Source organism: Mustelus asterias, chromosome 5 (assembly GCF_964213995.1).
Source record: "Mustelus asterias chromosome 5, sMusAst1.hap1.1, whole genome shotgun sequence".
Classification (NCBI taxonomy): Eukaryota; Metazoa; Chordata; class Chondrichthyes; order Carcharhiniformes; family Triakidae; genus Mustelus; species Mustelus asterias.
This window is the reverse complement of record NC_135805.1, coordinates 36,053,194-36,070,701: the sequence shown is the minus strand read 5'-3', so window position 1 is coordinate 36,070,701 and position 17,508 is coordinate 36,053,194. Positions and strand designations below refer to the sequence as shown.

General features: G+C 41.5%; 1 protein-coding gene across 4 annotated transcripts in view; it reads right to left on the bottom strand.

Annotated features, from left to right (window-relative positions):
• Window positions 1-17,508, bottom strand: part of hace1 (HECT domain and ankyrin repeat containing E3 ubiquitin protein ligase 1) — a 71,793-nt gene that overhangs the window by 27,169 nt on the left and 27,116 nt on the right. For 2 of the 4 annotated variants that reach the window (XM_078212420.1, XM_078212422.1), the window contains exons 8-14: window positions 17,056-17,152; window positions 14,059-14,160; window positions 8,688-8,794; window positions 7,481-7,727; window positions 2,731-3,077; window positions 1,084-1,152; window positions 913-1,000 (exon numbers count right to left, since the gene is read on the bottom strand). In XM_078212420.1, the coding sequence (XP_078068546.1) occupies window positions 913-1,000; window positions 1,084-1,152; window positions 2,731-3,077; window positions 7,481-7,727; window positions 8,688-8,794; window positions 14,059-14,160; window positions 17,056-17,152 (1,057 nt within the window). The remainder of the gene's footprint in view (window positions 1-912; window positions 1,001-1,083; window positions 1,153-2,730; window positions 3,078-7,480; window positions 7,728-8,687; window positions 8,795-14,058; window positions 14,161-17,055; window positions 17,153-17,508) is intronic. The other 2 variants (XM_078212423.1, XM_078212421.1) reach the window with 2 other exon arrangements.

Below are 17,508 nucleotides of genomic sequence, written 5' to 3'. Positions count from 1 at the left end.
ACAAATGTCCTAAATATCTGGTACCGAATCAGAACTGAAATTCATACACCACATTACTCCTTTGTGTGATAGGCAGAACATCGTTATGACTTGGTGGCAGCATCCTGTTGGTGGGTAATACCGCTAGTATTGCTTCTGCGTAGCAGCAGCGTAAAACAGCCAGATTCATCTGCTGCTCAAATGTTTGAGATATCTTACCCGTCCAGGGTAACTCAAGGTAGACTGGGCACTTTTCAGATGCGAAAGTGGTGGCTTTGGACCCACTTGTGTGTATGTGCTACACACAGTGAGCAATGATCTGATTGGGGCAAGGGATTTTTACAAATCGGATTTTTGTCTTACTGTAATACAGCATGGCCACCATCTGCAATCACATGCAGAACAATTTACTGCTATACCTTACGCAACAATGCCAATCAGTAATAGGAGTTTATACAACAAACTTCACCCATTGCTAGGTTAAGGCTGTTCGTAGCTGAGTCACACACACCATGAAGGTCCCAAGATTGATCAGAAATTGGTGTTACCATAGCTAACTTCAGCTGAGGTGAAGGGAGGGGAAAATTGGCCTCAGCATTAACCCATGACCAGGGCAGAGTTTCACGAGCAGAGGTTAACTCATGTTTTCTTAAGTGGCCATTGTGCATTGCATCAGTAGAGAAACAGCATTGCAACCAAGCACAATCTTACTTTCACCAAACACAATCATTTCTAGCAGAAAATCACTGGGTTTTAATTAAGAGTATATGATCAGTCACATTCCCCACCCAAATAATGGAACAATTCGATGCAACAGACATCACAGGTTCCATGAGCTATTCAAAAAAGATTAGAAACTGAATTTGGTACTTTAATGATCTGCAAACCCATCATATAAAATACTTTTATTTTTAAGTATTAACAAAAACTTACCTGTGCCTTGATGATATGCATGAATCTTGACATCAGCTCGGGGCACTCCAGAAGAAAGTGAAAGTGGTCAAATATTATTATTGGGTTTCTGTAACAAAGTATTTGGTTTTTTAAAATGGGCACTTACAATAATGCAACAATGAAGAGGCATCTGAAAGCACATATGCTCACCTTGTCACAAAACATTTCAGAACTTCATCATGTTTGCACACAAATTCTATAAAGCGAGGCGATGTCATTCTGCAAAAGAAAAATGGCATGATGGCATGTGTTCATTTTCATTCTCATTAACGTCTTCAATGAGTGATGTGAGCAACAGTATTTGTTTAAAAATGACTTGAACTCTGCCTACAAGGGCAGTGGAAGCAGAGACAATCAATGATTTCAGTAAGAAATTGGTTGGGCACTTTAAGGAAATGAACTTGTAAAGCCGGGGGATACGAGACAGACTGGGTTTAAAAGGCTGGCATGGGCTCAGCTGGGCCAAAGGATCTTTTTTCTGCGCTGTTAGGACCGTGACTCGATTTGAAAAGATCGCATATGTATAATATGCGGGGCAGGATGGTAGCACAGTGGTTAGCACTGCTGCCTCACAGCGCCAGGGACCTGGGTTCGATTCCCGACTTGGGTCACTGTCTGTGTGGAGTTTGCGCATTCTCCCCGTGTGGGTTTCCTCCAGGTGCTCCAGTTTCCTCCCACACTCCAAACAAAGATGTGCAGATTCGGTGCATTGGCCATGCTAAAATTCTCCCTCAGTGTATCCGAACAGGTGCCGGAGTGTGGCGACGAGGGGATTTTCATTGCAGTGTGAATGCAAGCCTACCCGTGACTAATAAATTTTTTTAAAACTAAAAACCCGCAAATTACAGAACTGAGTCTCAATCTACGCACTCAAAGTAAAGCAATTGTGAATACTAAACTAGCAATTGTGATAAATACAACCAAACTGTGTTCACTTTTTCTATCCTGCTGGGAATCGTCTGTAGTGTAAACATAAACATTGAACGCTCCTGAAGCTATAGCACCATTCAAATGTAACTCCACATACGTTACATACGTAGGCACAGGAGTGTTGTCAAGTATGAGAAATTTTGTATCTTAAGAAAAGGTATCTCAAAGGGATGAGCCACAAATGCTGGTCTAATCAGCAATACTTACATCACATGAACAAATTTTAAAAAAGAGCTGGACTGCAATCTTAACATCTGCCACAATTCTGGTTCAGAAACTCATAACGGGTCATGGCAGAACATTGACTGCAATCTTCCCAAGCTCCAAGCAATTAATAACAGCAGCAGGCCAAGACGATCTGCAGCGTTGTCAGGCCAGCAGCACCAGGAGAGTTGGGCACTGCTGGGGCAGACAAGAAACAGGAAGGTGCCTCAAACGAACATGTTTATGGCTTGGACAAGGGTTCTTGGTCTCTCAGGGAATTGAGGGATATGGGGAGTGTGCATGGGACAGAAAGTGAAGTTGAAGCCCTAGATGAGCTATTAAATCAGCCATCCGTATTAATGGTGGAGCCTGCTCAACAGGCCACATGGCCTACTCTTATCTTGTTTTCCTGTGTGCCATCTCTCTTATTCACTTCAAGTCTCCGTCACACTTCCCAACTCCTTTCTTAAACCCCTGCACTTTTACTTTTAAAATGCTTGGGGACATTTCTATCTCTAACGCGCTATATAAATAGTTGATACATTCTCAACTGATGAGCATCAAACAGCATGAGTACAAATCAGCGGCAATTTCTACATTTAGACTATTATCCTATGGGCAGGTGATGAAGGCAAAACAACCTAAAGTATGGATTTTTCTCACCCCTGAGGCATCTGACAGGAACAGCACATATAAAAAGCCTGGATGACTGCACTCAGCCGGTTTGATGTCATAGAAATGACATCTAGACCATCTGAACTGACATCTTGCGTAGGGCTGTCATCATACTCCAGCTTCGCCAAACTTGTATGTTGCTCTTCCAAGATCTCTTTCCTAACAGTTTCAAACACCTGAGTGGCGACAACTTCCTGTTGTTCTTGGGCTCTTTGTTTCAGTAAAATGGAAGTGATATTTTTGGCATCCATTTCAGAGTCTTCTTTACTTTTCTTCAGTTCTGTGGCAATAAGAACCAACCACTCATCCAGTGAGTGCCACAGTAATTCTAAAGGCTATGAAGACAGAGGGAAACAAAAATATTACCAACACTGTGAAAGGCTAATTTTATTGAACAGAATACCAATTAATATATAAAATACTATATTTGATTCCGTTTGCTTTTATTGCTTCAATCTTAGTAAGTACAGAATGTAGCAATTAGGATCATAGAAATAGCACAATGGGAGGAAACAACTGACAAGCCTGCAACTCGTTACAATTTTGTCACAAGTGAAATCCTTCAGGTCCCAAGATGGAGCACGTCTTTTCAGCTAAGCAAGTTTACAAAAAATATATAGAATCAGAATAACCACTGAAGAACACAAAAAGATTGTATTTTTGGATATTGGTTAGTAAATGTGGTTCCCAACCAGGTAAACCAAAGTGGGCAGAAGTTTAACTGTAGACTTTGCTAGAAATGTTAACATTGTTGTCATGATCTCTGGATTAGAGAATAAATCACTCCATCAGTTTCCAGCAACCTGCTGAGAAGGAGAAAAGGGGAAAAAAAGGAGAGAACAAGAAACACTTCTTAAAATTTACCTTTTTTGATCAAACTTCTAAAACAGTTCTCCACTTACTGAACTCGTCTTGGTGCTCCTTGAGATGTTCTCCTGTTTTAATGCTCTATATAAATGCAGCTATCCTTGTCTTATAAAAGTTTTTAGATTTATGTTTGGTGGTCAGTATGGTTTACACTATTGTTGTGGTAGTACAGGTAATTCAGTTTGAACCATGATGCCAAATGCAATAATGATACATCAGTTTGCAACACGAAGTATGAGGGAAGCAAGGTGTGATGTTAGTGTGCCTTTAAGAATTTTTTTAAAAATCATGTTCTCTGCAGTTTGTAAGCAGGCCTTTTCATTGTGGCACTGGCTCTCTGCTTAGATGTCTTTTTATTGCTGCTTCAATGGCTTAAATGGGATTTTGTTTATTTTTACTCTGGGCTTTTCTGCGATTTGTTTGCAAGACCCTGCATTGTGAGGCGAGGGGGGAAGATTGCGTGACAAATCGAATTCAGGTGGTTCCTCCCCAGAAGAATCCAAGGATTCACTTTCAGTTTTGGGTTTAGAGTCAGAAGCTGTCCTGGTTGTCAAGTGGCAGGCAGGTTTTCTCTCTCTCCCTGGTCTTGCAAATTCTGCTGACTAGCTAGAAGATGATCTTCTGGCTTTCCTAGAGTCAAAATCAGTTAGTTAGTACCTAGAGTCTCACTCCCTGGTGTATTGGGAAGCTGTTATGGCTTCAAACTTGTCTGTTACGTATATATCAAGAGAACTGCAGCATCCAACCAATGGACTAAGTTCCAGCATTATATAAGCATTCGTATTTTTTGTGCTAAACCTGTAGCAAGGGTTTTATTTAAGGAGGGTTGTTTGGTTGGAACATTTCATATATTTGTCAAGGGTTATATAATATCATGGTTTTTTTCTTGTTTGTAATTGGTAAAAGTTATTGCTAATTTTCTTTCTATAGATGTTAACCGTATTCGGAAATAAACTTTATTTGATAAAAGCTCCCTAGTGGGTCAGCTGAATCATACCTGAAGTGAAACATCTCATGCTCACACTAGCCAAATTCAAATTGAAAAACTTATGATTCAGGCCGACTTCATAAAACACTTCGGAGTTTCTGACCTGAATTATAACATAAGGCAAATTCTTTTCACCCGAGAAATTTGATGGGGAAGTTCCAAAGGACGGGTTAAGTATGCACACAGATGCACATTTACTAACCACATGTATATATGTCTTTTTTTTTTGTTAATTATATATCTCAGTTATCGACGCTCAACAATTTATCAAAGAACAATTTCGATCAGTCATGATTCAGTTGGTAGCATTCTCACCTCAAGTCACAGCGTTCTGCATGCACTACAGGGCTTAAGCTCAAAAATCAAGGCTGACACTCCAGACTCTCTTTCAAAGAGTAATTGCAGACTCAATGGACTGGTAGCCTCTTTCTGCACTGTAGGGTTTCTATAGTTTTAACATAAGCTAATTAAGCACTCTTGTAGCGTGAGAAAATGTGATAGCCCACTTGTACGCAAAGCTCAGATGTCATTGGACTGGTAAATCAGGAGATCCAGGGGCAAGACTGCTATCACCGACTGCTTCAAAACTCCATGCAGTTCACACATGTTCTTCAGAGAAGGAAATCTGGCCTACTTGTGACTCTAGATCCACAGCAAGGTGGTTGACTCTTAACTGCCCTCTAAAATGGCCTAGTAAGTCACTCATTTCAAGGACAATTAAGGATGGCTGGCTCTGCCAATGAAACCCACATTCCATGATAGAATAAAGAAAAAAAATCTGTTTTTAGTGATGTTGGTGAGGAATAAATGTGAGCAAGAGCACCAGGAGAACTTCCCTGATCTTCTCTGAAATATTGCCATTTATGTCCACCTGAGAAGAGAGTTTAATATCTCTTCTAAAAGAGAGCACCTCTAGTGTTGCTGCATTCCTTCAGAACTGCACTCATAGAATATCATAGAAACCCTACAGTACAGAAAGAGGCCATTCGGCCCATCGAGTCTGCACCGACCACAATCCCACCCAGACCCTACTCCCATATCCCACCCACTAATCCCTATAACCTATGCATCTCAGGACACTAAGGGGCAATTTTAGCATGGCCAATCAACCTAACCCGCACATCTTTGGACTGTGGGAGGAAACCGGAGCACCCGGAGGAAACCCACGCAGACACGAGGAGAATGTGCAAACTCCACACAGACAGTGACCCAAGCCGGGAATCGAACCCAGGTCCCTGGAGCTGTGAAGCAGCAGTGCTAACCACTGTGCTGCCGTGCCGCCCAACTGAAGTGTTGACACTGAAGTGTCAATCTAGATTAGGTGTTCAAGTCTCCGGAAACGGACTTGAACCCATGAATTTCTGCCTCAGAGGCGAGAGTGATACCTCTGAGCAAAAGCTCAAACCTCAGTGCTAATATAAAAGCTGACTAAAATATAGCTAACGACAGAACAAATTTTGGAGACTGTCCCAGATCTGCACGTGAAAAGAAAGGGAGGGAAGGGAGAAAGACTATGCATTGTATATATGCACAAAATGAAACTGTAAACAAAAATGAAACTGAAACAAAATGCAACATTAAGCAAGAGCAAAAAAACCTCAAAGATTTAGAAATCCTTAAACAATGCTGCAAAATTTAGTTGTATTCAAAAAAAAATGATTTAAATTGGTAAATTAATAGAAAGGATTTTATACATTAAAAATTGACAATTTATAAAAAAAATCAATACATTTGTGTAGCAATATCCTACTGAGAGCATAGCAAAAATTAATTTTCATTAAAAAAACTTTCAGCTTCAATGTTGCCGATGAGAGAGACATGTTGCCAAAGCTTTTCATCTTGCATTCATCATGAAAAATGCAGGAATGCCAAATTTCAATCGATCGGAACAACTAATACTATAGAAGAAGAGAGTGCTGATTAGCTCACAAGTCAAAGTTGATTGGCCGAGGCATTGCCTGGAAAAAGCAGTGAGTGGTAGTTTCCATTAACAAATGCTGCCATTTGTCCAGAAGGACATTCTGGCTACCACACAATTGAACACCAGTGTGTTTGGATTTCAGTGCCAGTGCAATGCCCGATACATAGGCCGTATGTTCCAACGATCAGCTGGAAAAAAAATCAAACACCATGTTCTTTTGGTTGCTCCTTAAATAGAGGAGTACAGACTATATTCAACCAGTCCATGCTCACAAAACTCTGACCAAAATGTCTCCTTTTAGACACGATTCAGCAACTTGCTGAACAATCCTGGCGTGTGCTAAAACCTATACTAGCAAACAATTTAAGGCAATCAGTTGAGCTCACAACATGGCTCATTTAATTGAGTTTGTGTCTTTATATGCCCTGTTTGCTGTTTATGAGCAGATCTCCCACTCATCTGACGAAGGAGCAGCGCTCCGAAAGCTAGTGGCGTTTGCTACCAAATAAACCTGTTGGACTTTAACCTGGTGTTGTTAGACTCCTTACTGTGTTTACCCCAGTCCAACGCCGGCATCTCCACATCATTTCTGCTTGCCAGAAGCAACATACATTCTTGTGCAGTGACCTATTCTCTGCAAACAAAAGGAAAATGTTCAAGCCACCTTGTGTTGTTTTCGAATTACCCAGCAGCTTGGGGAGTCTATAGTTTCCCACTGCTTTCTCCAGGGCAACTCCTCAGCCAGAATCGACTTACCAACCATTCAGAACCCTCTTCTCCTGTAGTACAAGTTGTTGTGTTCATTTAAATTTGGTATTTTTGCCTTGTTCTGAAGAGTGCAAGATGAAAAGCTTCAGCAACATGTCCCTCTGTTCAGCAATATTCAAGTTCTGTACTGCCAAGCAAAAATTTAAGTTTTACATAACTTGTAAATGTGTATATACTCCGTCAACCAAACTTACTTCTTCTTCAAGAGTTGTCTGATTAATGTTTGCATGCTTTGTGAAATTCATCTCTTTTACTTCAATCTTCCTAATAACGTCATATATTTTTCTGACCTTGAAAACTTGGCTTCTCGGAGTTTTATTCCCATTGTAAGCCATGTCATTTCCATTACTGGGAGAGGATGGGCCTAGGCGGAACACATGGCAGAATATTCGCACTATCTTCAACAAACTCTTCATCTGAGCTTCATAGCTACTTGATATACTGAGGGGGGAGGAAAACAAGTCAAATTTTATATTTTATCCTATAACACTAATTAATTTATGAAGAGTAGCATGTTTAAATTTCTGTACAGACTTTAATTATTTAGTTTGAATACTGTTCAATCTTAAAGATTGGTCATTTTATTTGTTTGAAAGATAATCCAACATGAAAACATGCTTATGGTATTTGAGCTCTTCCCTACAATAATCTTAGAATAACACACAACATTATTCCTAAGGGAGCCATAATCAAAGAAACTGTTGCTCAATTTTAGCTATAATATTCACAATTTTAAGAACATATTTATTATACAATGCTCCCCATTACAACCCCAGCCCATAGCTTCTTCATTCATTATAATGATTTTTTCATTAATTCAAGGGATGTGGGTGACCCTGGCTAGGACATTGTTGATTGCATATCCCTAATTGCCCTCGAGAAGGTGATGATGAGCTGTCTTCTTGAACCACTGCAGTCCATGTGTGCAAGTTAGAGAGGAATTTCCAGGTTTTGGACCCAGCGACAGTGAAGGTACAGTAATATATTTCAAGTCAGGATGGTGAGTGGCTTGGAGAGGAATGTCCAGATAGTGGTGTTTCCATGTACCTACTGCCCTTGTCTTTCGAGATGGTAATGGTAGTGGGTTTGGAAGGTGCTGTCTAAGGAGTCCAAGCTGGAAGAGCAAGTGAACGAGCTTTGGTCCTTCATTATTCTAAGGCAAGGATGGTCGTTTGATCACCCAGCACAAAAATATACTTCAGGGACATGTAACCCAGGGTTAATGTGAAAAATTTAATTTTGAAATAAAAATTGTGCCAATTCCCTATAAGGGATTTACGTAATTACTTAGTATTTAACGTTCTATTAACACGTTCTCCCTTCAAATGCTATGGGCAAGTTGTACTAAAGAAACTGAAATTAGTCAACACTGTCAGGATCCAACTGTACTTCTTAACTCACCTAAGCAACTTGTGACCATTTGTTGTAGCAACTTCAGCAAGACTGGTCAAGATCTTCTGATACTGACTCTCATTCTGTGGACATAGGTGCTCAAGAACTTGACGTAGCTAAAGACAAAATAAATCAGATTCTAACATGCTTCTGAAACACAAGAGGAATGACAAAAATTGAACCTTTCTGCAAAGTAAATAGGAGCAAAGTTAAAATTAGCTTACAACAATTTCATGTTGATACATCTCAATCATTCTTAAAGATGCATAAATATTAGGAAACAAATTTCCTCTGGAATAAAGATTGAACAGGTCCACATGCTTAAATGTTCTAATTATCAAAATAGATGAACTGATGAACTGAAAATAGATAGAAAAACTGAAACAGGAGAATCCGTCAAAGAAAGTCGCGCAATGTTGGTCTGAGGAAACCGATGATCTCCTACGGGACTGCTTAGAGTCAGTAGACAGGTCAGTATTTAAAAACTCTGCGACCAGTCTGAACGAGTACGCCACTAAAGTAACTGACTTCGCTAGTAAGTGTGTAGAAGACTGTGTGCCAAAGAAGCAAATCCACAAATTTCTTAACCAGAAACCATGGATGAACAACGATATCCACTGCTTGCTGAAGTCCAGGTCTGAGGCGTTCAAGTCAGGCGACTCTATCCTATACAAGAAAGCTCCATATGATCTAAGGAGATCCATCAAAGAAGCCAAAAGACAGAACCAGACCAGGCTAGTGTCCCAGGCTAGCCACACAGACACCTGCCGGCTATGGCAAGTTCTGCAAGACATAACAAGCTACAAGATGAAGGCATGTAAAATCGCCAGCGCCAATGCACCCCTCCCCAATGAGCTCAATGCATTCTATGTCCGTTTTGAGCAAGCTGTCAGCGAAAGTACGCCCTCCAACCCAGAAGCCTCGGATGAACATGTATCTGAAGTCACCACTGCAGACCTCAGAGCAACCTTCTCGAAGGCCAAGCCACAGAAAGCGACTGAACTGGATGGGGTACTGGAACAAGCACTCAGATCCTGTGTGGACCAGCTGGTGGGGGTATTCACAGACATCTTCAACCTCTCTACTACAATCTGACGTCCCTATCTGCTTCAAGACGACGACCATCACCCCTGTACCAAAACAAAAAGGCAGGCAGCATGCCTTAATGACTATCGTCCGGTGGCTCTGACATTCATCATTATGAAGTGCTTCGAAAGGCTAGTCATGGCACAAATCAATTCCGGCCCTCCAGATTGCCTGATGCACTACAGTTCACCTACCGGCACAACAGGTCCACAGCAGACACCATTTCCCTGGCCCTGCACTCAACCCCAGAACACCTAGATATCAAAGACACCTATGTCAGACTCCTATTTATTGACTACAGCTCAGCCGTCAACACCATTATTCCTACGAAACTCATCTCCAAACTCCATGGCCTGGGCCTCGGCTCCTCCCTCTGTGACTGGATCCTGAACTTTTTAACCCACAGACCACAATCAGTAAGGATAGACAACAACACCTCCTCCACAATCATCCTCAACACTGGTGCCTACAATGCTGTGTCCTCAGCCCCTTGCTATACTCCTTATACACCTATGACTGTGTGGCCAAATTCCCTTCCAACTCGATTTTCAACTTTGCTGATGACACCACCATAGTGGGTCAGATCTCAAACAATGACGAGACAGAGTACAGGAATGAAATAGAGAATCGGGTGAACTGGTGCGGCAACAATAATCTCTCCCTCAATGTCAACAATATGAAGGAGATTGTCATTGACTTCAGGAAACGTAGTGCAGGACATGTCCCTGTCTACATCAATGGGGATGAAGTAGAAATGGTCAAGAGCTTCAAGTTTATAGATGTCCAGATCACCAACAACCTGTCCTAGTCCCTCCATGCCGCCGCTATCACTAAGCCCACCAATGTCTCTATTTTCTCAGAAGACTACGGAAACTTGGCATGTCTGCTACAAGCCTTGCCAACTTTTATAGATGCACCATTAAAAAGCACCATTTCTGGTTGTATCACAGCTCGGTACAGCTCCTGCTCTGTCAAAGACTGCAAGAAACTACAAAGGGTCGTGAACGAAGCCCAGTCCATCACTCAAATCAGCCTCACACCCATTGACACTGTCTACATTTCCCGCTGCCTCGGCAAAGCAGCCAGCATAATTAAGGGCCCCCATCTATCTCTGGCATACTCTCGTCCATCTTCCTCCACTGGGAAAAAGATACAAAAGTCTGAGGACACATACCAACTGACTCAAGAACAGCCTCTTCCCTGCTACAATCAGACTTTTGAATGGACTTACCTTGCATTAAGTTGATCTTTCTCTACACCCGAGTTATGACTGTGATACTACATTCTGCACTCTCTCCTTTCCTTCTCTATGAATGGTATGCTTTGTCGGTATAGCGCACAAGTAGTAATACTTTTCACTGTATACTAATACATGTGACAATAATAAATCAAATCAAAGATGGGGGATCCAAAATAAATTAAAATTACAGCAGCAAGCTTGTAGATAGATACGCTAAAGTACAGAAGGAGGCCATTCGGCCCATCGAGTCTGCACCGACCACTAACTTTTTCTAACTGAAAAATTGCAGTGACTTTTAAAATTATTGAGGAGCTTCTCTTCATTTGCACAATATAAACTGTAGTTGATTGAAATGGATGGATGGATGGGCGAATCTGTCAAAACAAACACTCCTAGAAGGAAAACAAGAGGTAGAAAGTAATAATAGATGGATTCAGATCTGTTTGGGGACTGGTCACCAGTGGTGTATCACAAGCAATGGTGTTGGGACCATTGTTCTTCACTATATTTTATTGATATAGTTATTGGGAGCACGACTGACAAATTTGTAGATGCCGCCAAGCTCCATGCAAATATTAGGACTGTAAGCAATGTTCAGCAACTTCTGCACTCTCTCGCTTCCTTCTCTATGAACGGTATCTTTGTCTGTGTAGTGCGCAAGAAACAATACTTTTCACTGTGTGCTAATACATGTGACAGTAATAAATCAAATCAAAATCAAATCAACTTCAGGCAGACCTTGATGTTAAAGTGGAACTGGGCTCATGACTGTGAAAAAATATTTAATTTGGAAAATGTAGCTTTATACTTATGGAAAGGACAATTCTCAACATACTGACATGCATGTTCATTGGCTACTGATTAAGTATGAATAGGAAAAAGCATTAAACTAAGTGGGCAAAGAAAGCTGTATTCTGGTGCATAGATATCTGAATTTTATGAGCAGTGCCATAAAATGATAGCTAGAACAAGTAGGATGGAGGAGTGTATTTACTATAAAATGACTAAGGCGAGGCATATTATTTTGCCCTCAGTAACTGTCAAAAGCTGGTTTGACATTACGCTAAAGATACTCGGACTACATCACCACTTCTCTTGACTTCTCCACTGTCTGTAAATTTTTGAACTGCTTGCCCAACATCCACTATAGGATGAGCAGGAATTTCATCCAACTAAATACGGAGAAGACTGAAGCCACCGTTTTCAGCCTCCACCACTAACTCCATTCCCTAGTCACCAACTGCATTCCTCTCTTTAGTAACAGTCTAAACCTGAACCAGACTATTCTCAACATTCACGACAACCTCAGTTCTTCTAACCAGAGTTGCACCATTACTAAGATTACCTACTGCCACCTTTGTAACATCACCTGACTCCATCCCTGTCTCAGCACTCAGACATAGAAACATACATAGAAACCCTACAGTGCAGAAGGAGGCCATTCGGCCCATCGAGTCTGCACCGACCACAATCCCACCCAGGCCCTACCCCCACATATTTACCCGCTAATCCCTCTAACCTACGCATTCTAGGACTTTAAGGGGCAATTTTTAACCTGGCCAATCAACCTAACCCGCACATCTTTGGACTGTGGGAGGAAACCGGAGCACCCGGAGGAAACCCACGCAGACACGCGGAGAATGTGCAAACTCCACACAGACAGTGACCCGAGCCGGGAATCGAACCCAGGACCCTGGAGCTGTGAAGCAGCAGTGCTAACCACTGTGCTACCGTGCCGCCCACTCCTTGGACTGGAACCTTCATTCATGCTTCAGTCAACTCTAGGTTTCACTATTCCAATAATTTGCCTGATCTATTTCCCATCTTGCATCCTTAATAAATTAATCCTATGCTCACTGGCCTACATTGACTAGTTAAGCAACTCATCAATTTTAAAATTTTCACCCTTGATTTCAAATCCCTCCACAGCTTCCCCTCCCGAATGTTTGTAACCTCCTTCAGCTCTCTAACCTTCAATGCATCTGTGCTCAAATTCTGACCTGAACATCCCTAATTTTAATCACTCCACCATTACTGTTGTGATTCCAGCTGCCTAGGCCCTAACTCTGCAATTCCTCCTGAGACCCCTTTACTTATCTACCTCTCCCTTACCGTTTAAAGCTGATCCTTACTTTATCCCTTGGCCTGCTCAGTGTGAAATTTGGTTTGATAATCTTCCTGTGAAGCGCCTGGGGAAGCTTTACTACTTTTAGAGTGCTATATAAGGATGCTAGTTATTTCTGTGCAAGACCTTGGACAGAGCTCAGTTGGAAAACTGTATCCTGTTTTAGATTCCTTGCAGGGTGTCTGTTATTCAGGCTTGAGGGTACAGAGGGCAGGCCAGACTAATTCCTAACTTTTGCATTTCAGTTATCAAGATAGATTGAAAAAAAGCTGGGACTCTCTACTTCTGTCAACAGACTATGGGGTGATCTGATCAATGTTTATAAAATGAAGACAATCGAGTTGACCATTTGCTCCAGTTAAATGTCAGGTTAGGACCAGGGAATTAAAACTTTGATTTGTTTTAACTCAGATCTGGATTCAGATGTCAAGAGGTGGTTATGTTCTCAGAACAGAGCACTTCTGAGACATACTGGCTCATAGACTGGTCACCAATTTTGCTGTGTTCCTTCAAGTAGGAGTTGAATTTGTTCATGCTGGGTTGGGGGGTGTGGAGGGGAGGGTGGTTAAGGGAGGTAATTCAAGGAATTATTAAGGGCCAAAATGATTTTCTGGACAAGGTTTGGGGACAAGGTTTGATTGCTTATGATTTTGTGTGCAAGGAAGAAGAATTTCTTCTCCCACTGCCAAGTTCGCCTGAGTATATAAAATCAATTTTCTGTACCTCTCCCAAACAATCACATGGTGTTTCGATAGGATTGACAGTATATATGTGATTTTTGTAGGACTGGCTGGTGGACAAGGGCATCTTTTCCTTTTTGATTTGATTTATTGTCACATGTATTATCCATTAGAATTTGAGTATTCTATTACATACTGTAGGTTACACAATCCAAAATAGTCTAAGGAATGAAGTCAAAGGAACATTACCATATTCTCCTTGATATCCTCATTCTGTGTCATCTGAATAAGTGTTTGGAAGAGTCTGGGATGATGTTGGATTAAAATTTCACATGTCTCCCCATACCCTCCCTGAAGAGGTAAAAGAAATTATATTTTTGATTATTCACCTAATCAAATAAGTCAAAAAAATTGTAAATCTTCATACAGATACTTGAAAAAGAGAAAGACAAGACTAAGACAATGGATCATAGAATCATACAGTGCAGAAGAGGTCCTTTGCCCCATCGAGTCTGCACCGGCATGCGAGAAACACCTGAACTCCCACCTAACTCCCTTTACCAGCACTTGGCCCATAGCCCTGAATGTTATGTTGTGCCAGGTGCTCGTCCAGATACTTTTTAAAGGACGTGAGGCGACCCACCGCTACCATCCTCTCAGGCAGCGCATTCCAGACTGTCATCACCCTCTGGGTAAAAAAATATTTTCCTCACATCTCTCCTAAACATCCTATCCCTTACCTTGAACCTGTGTCCCCTCATGACTGACTCTTCAACTAAGGGGAACAGCTGCTCCTTATCCACTCTGTCCATGCCCCTCATAACCTTGTACACCTCAATCAGGTCGCCCCTCAGTTTTCTCTGCTCCAACAAAAATAACCCAAGCCTACGCAACCTCTCTTCACAACTTAAATGTTCCAGCCCAGGCAGCATCCTGGTGAATCTCCTCTGCACCCCATTCAATGGCCTGCATATACTAAATATAGGTGACCTAGTACCAAAAATCAATGGTACCATAATAAGTTTCATTGCAGTGTCATTACTCGATTTCCAAAACAGAACAGGAAAATAAGAGCCTCAGTACGGGACAAAATATTAGCATGAACAGAGGATTAGTTGGCTAACAAGAAGCAAAGAGTAGGCATGAATGGGTGCACAAGAGTGTGGGAGATTCATTTTGAAACTCCCGCTGAAAATACCAGCAGGATTTACTCCAGTTTTTTGAAATCAACACTTAGAATCTTTTTGGGAGAATCCCACCAATGGTTATTAAATTTGCTGATGACACAAAGATAGATAGGGGAGCAATTCCAGAGTGGACATAAGGAGCCTGCAAAGAGATATAGATGGCTTAAGTGAATGGGCTAAAATTTGGCAGATGGGGCACAATGTGGAAAAATGTGAACTTGTTAACTTTGGCAGAAAGAATCAAAATACAGCAAATTATTTAAATGGAAAGACTGCAGAGCTGTGTGTGCAAAATCACAGAGCACAAGTCATTAACCAAAAGAGAAAATGCTGGAAAATCTCAGCAGGTCTGGCAGCATCTGTAAGGAGAGAAAAGAGCTGACGTTTCGAGTCCAGATGACCCTTTGTCAAAGCTAAAAGGCACAGAAAGTGAGAGATATTTATACTGCAGGGTGAAGGAATGAACGATAAGTCATAGCCACAGAAACCAGGGAAACCAATTAATAGCTGTCCAAAGAGAATAAAAGGGTGTGAATGGCCAAACGACAGAGAAGCTAAAATGAAGATGTTGGGGGGTGGGGGGGTTGGAATGGATGGGAGAGAGGCAAGATTTAGAAAAGGAGAAGCAAAGGGGGAAAAAAGGTAAGGGAAGGGGATAATTTTAATTAATTCTCCCCCTTTGCTTCTCCTTTTCTAAATCTTACCTCTGTCCCATCCATTCCACCCCCCCCCCCCCCCCAACCCCCACAACATCATTTTAGCTTCTCTGCCGTATGGCCATTCACACCCTTTATTCTCTCTGTGGACAGCTATTAACTGGTTTCCCTGGTTTCTGTGGCTATGACTCATCTTTCATTCATTCACCCTGCAGTATAAATATCTCACACTCTGTGCCTTTTAGCTTTAACAAAGGGTCGTCTGGACTCAAAACGTCAGCTCTTTTCTCTCCTTACAGATACTGCCAGACCTGCTGAGATTTTCCAGCATTTTCTCTTTTGGTTTCAGATTCCAGCATCTGCAGTAGTTTGCTTTTTTAACAAGTCATTAGGTGGACAAATAGAATGTTGTGGTTTATTGCCAGGGGAATGGAATATAAAGCTGCAAGTTTTGCTACAGTTGTGCAGTGCATTGGTAAGACCGCATCTAAAGTACTGTATAAAGCTTTTTCCCAGGGTGGAAGAGTCAATTACTCGGGGGCATAGGTTTAAGGTATGAGGGGCAAGGTTTAAAGGAGATGTACGAGGCAGATTTTCTTTGCACAGAGAGCAGTGGGTGCCTGGAACCCGCTGCCGGGGGAGGTAGTGGAAGCGGATACGGTAGTGACTTTTAAGGGGTGTCTTGACAAGTACATGAATAGGATGGGAATAGAGGGATATGGTCCCCGGAAGGGTAGGGGGTTTTGGTTAAGTCGGGCAGCATGGTCGGTGCAGGCTTGGAGGGCCAAAGGGCCTGTTCCTGTGCTGTAATTTTCTTAGTTCGTTGTTTGTTCTTTTGGCCTTCTTACTTCAGATATAATTGACTGACAAGCAGTTCAGAGCAGATTCACTTGACTGATGTCTGAGATGAAAGGGTTAACTTAGGAGGAAAGGTTAGGCCTGTATGCATTGGGGTTTAGAAGAATTGAGAGATAATTTTAATGAAACATAAAATCCTGAGGGGACTTGACAAGATTGATGCTGAAAGGATGTTCTGGGATTAGAACTAGGGTATACAGTTTAAAAATATGGGGTCTCACATGCAAGACAGAGATGTGGAGAAATCTTTTCTCAGAGGATCATGAGCCTGTGAAATTCTCTTCCCAGAGAGCAGTGGAGGCAAGGTCATTGAGTATTTCTAAGGCAGAGTCAGATATACCCTTAACTGACAAGGGAGGCCACAGTCCAGTCAACCATGATTATATCAGGTGGCAGAGCATGCTTGAGAGGCTGAATGGCTTTGCTCCTGGTTTGCATGTAACAGAATTCATTCAGCTGCTGAAAAATATACATCACAAGTCTAGAATCCAGTTTCTATTCCTCCCTTGGATTAAAAGTCACAGTATCAGAAGTTCAGTTTATACCTGTACACAGAGATCCAATGGAGTAACACCATTTTTGTCAGGTAGGTATTTGGCTCCCCTTGAAATCAGGATCTGCGCTGTATCCCTTTGACCATGACTGCAATACATTAATAGATAAATTAGTCAACTTCAAAATTTACACCTATTAATTACACTCAGTGCTTTCAACCAACTCAGTTCTATCCTTTGTAGCATTCACTTATCGAAAATATATCTGACATTGCGTAACAGAGCCGATAATATGAACGGACCTTTCTTTTTCGTTCCAAAGCAAGATGACACTTCTCAGACAGGGCCAAGAATTAATCCAGAACAGATATGATACTGAGCTAGGAGTATCTATGCACACTCTGCTGGAATGTTATAGCTGAACTGAACGGCTTAAATTTTGGGGAAGGAAAAACAAAAAGGAAATCAACCAAAAAATTTGCTTCAAATCATTATCAGATGATC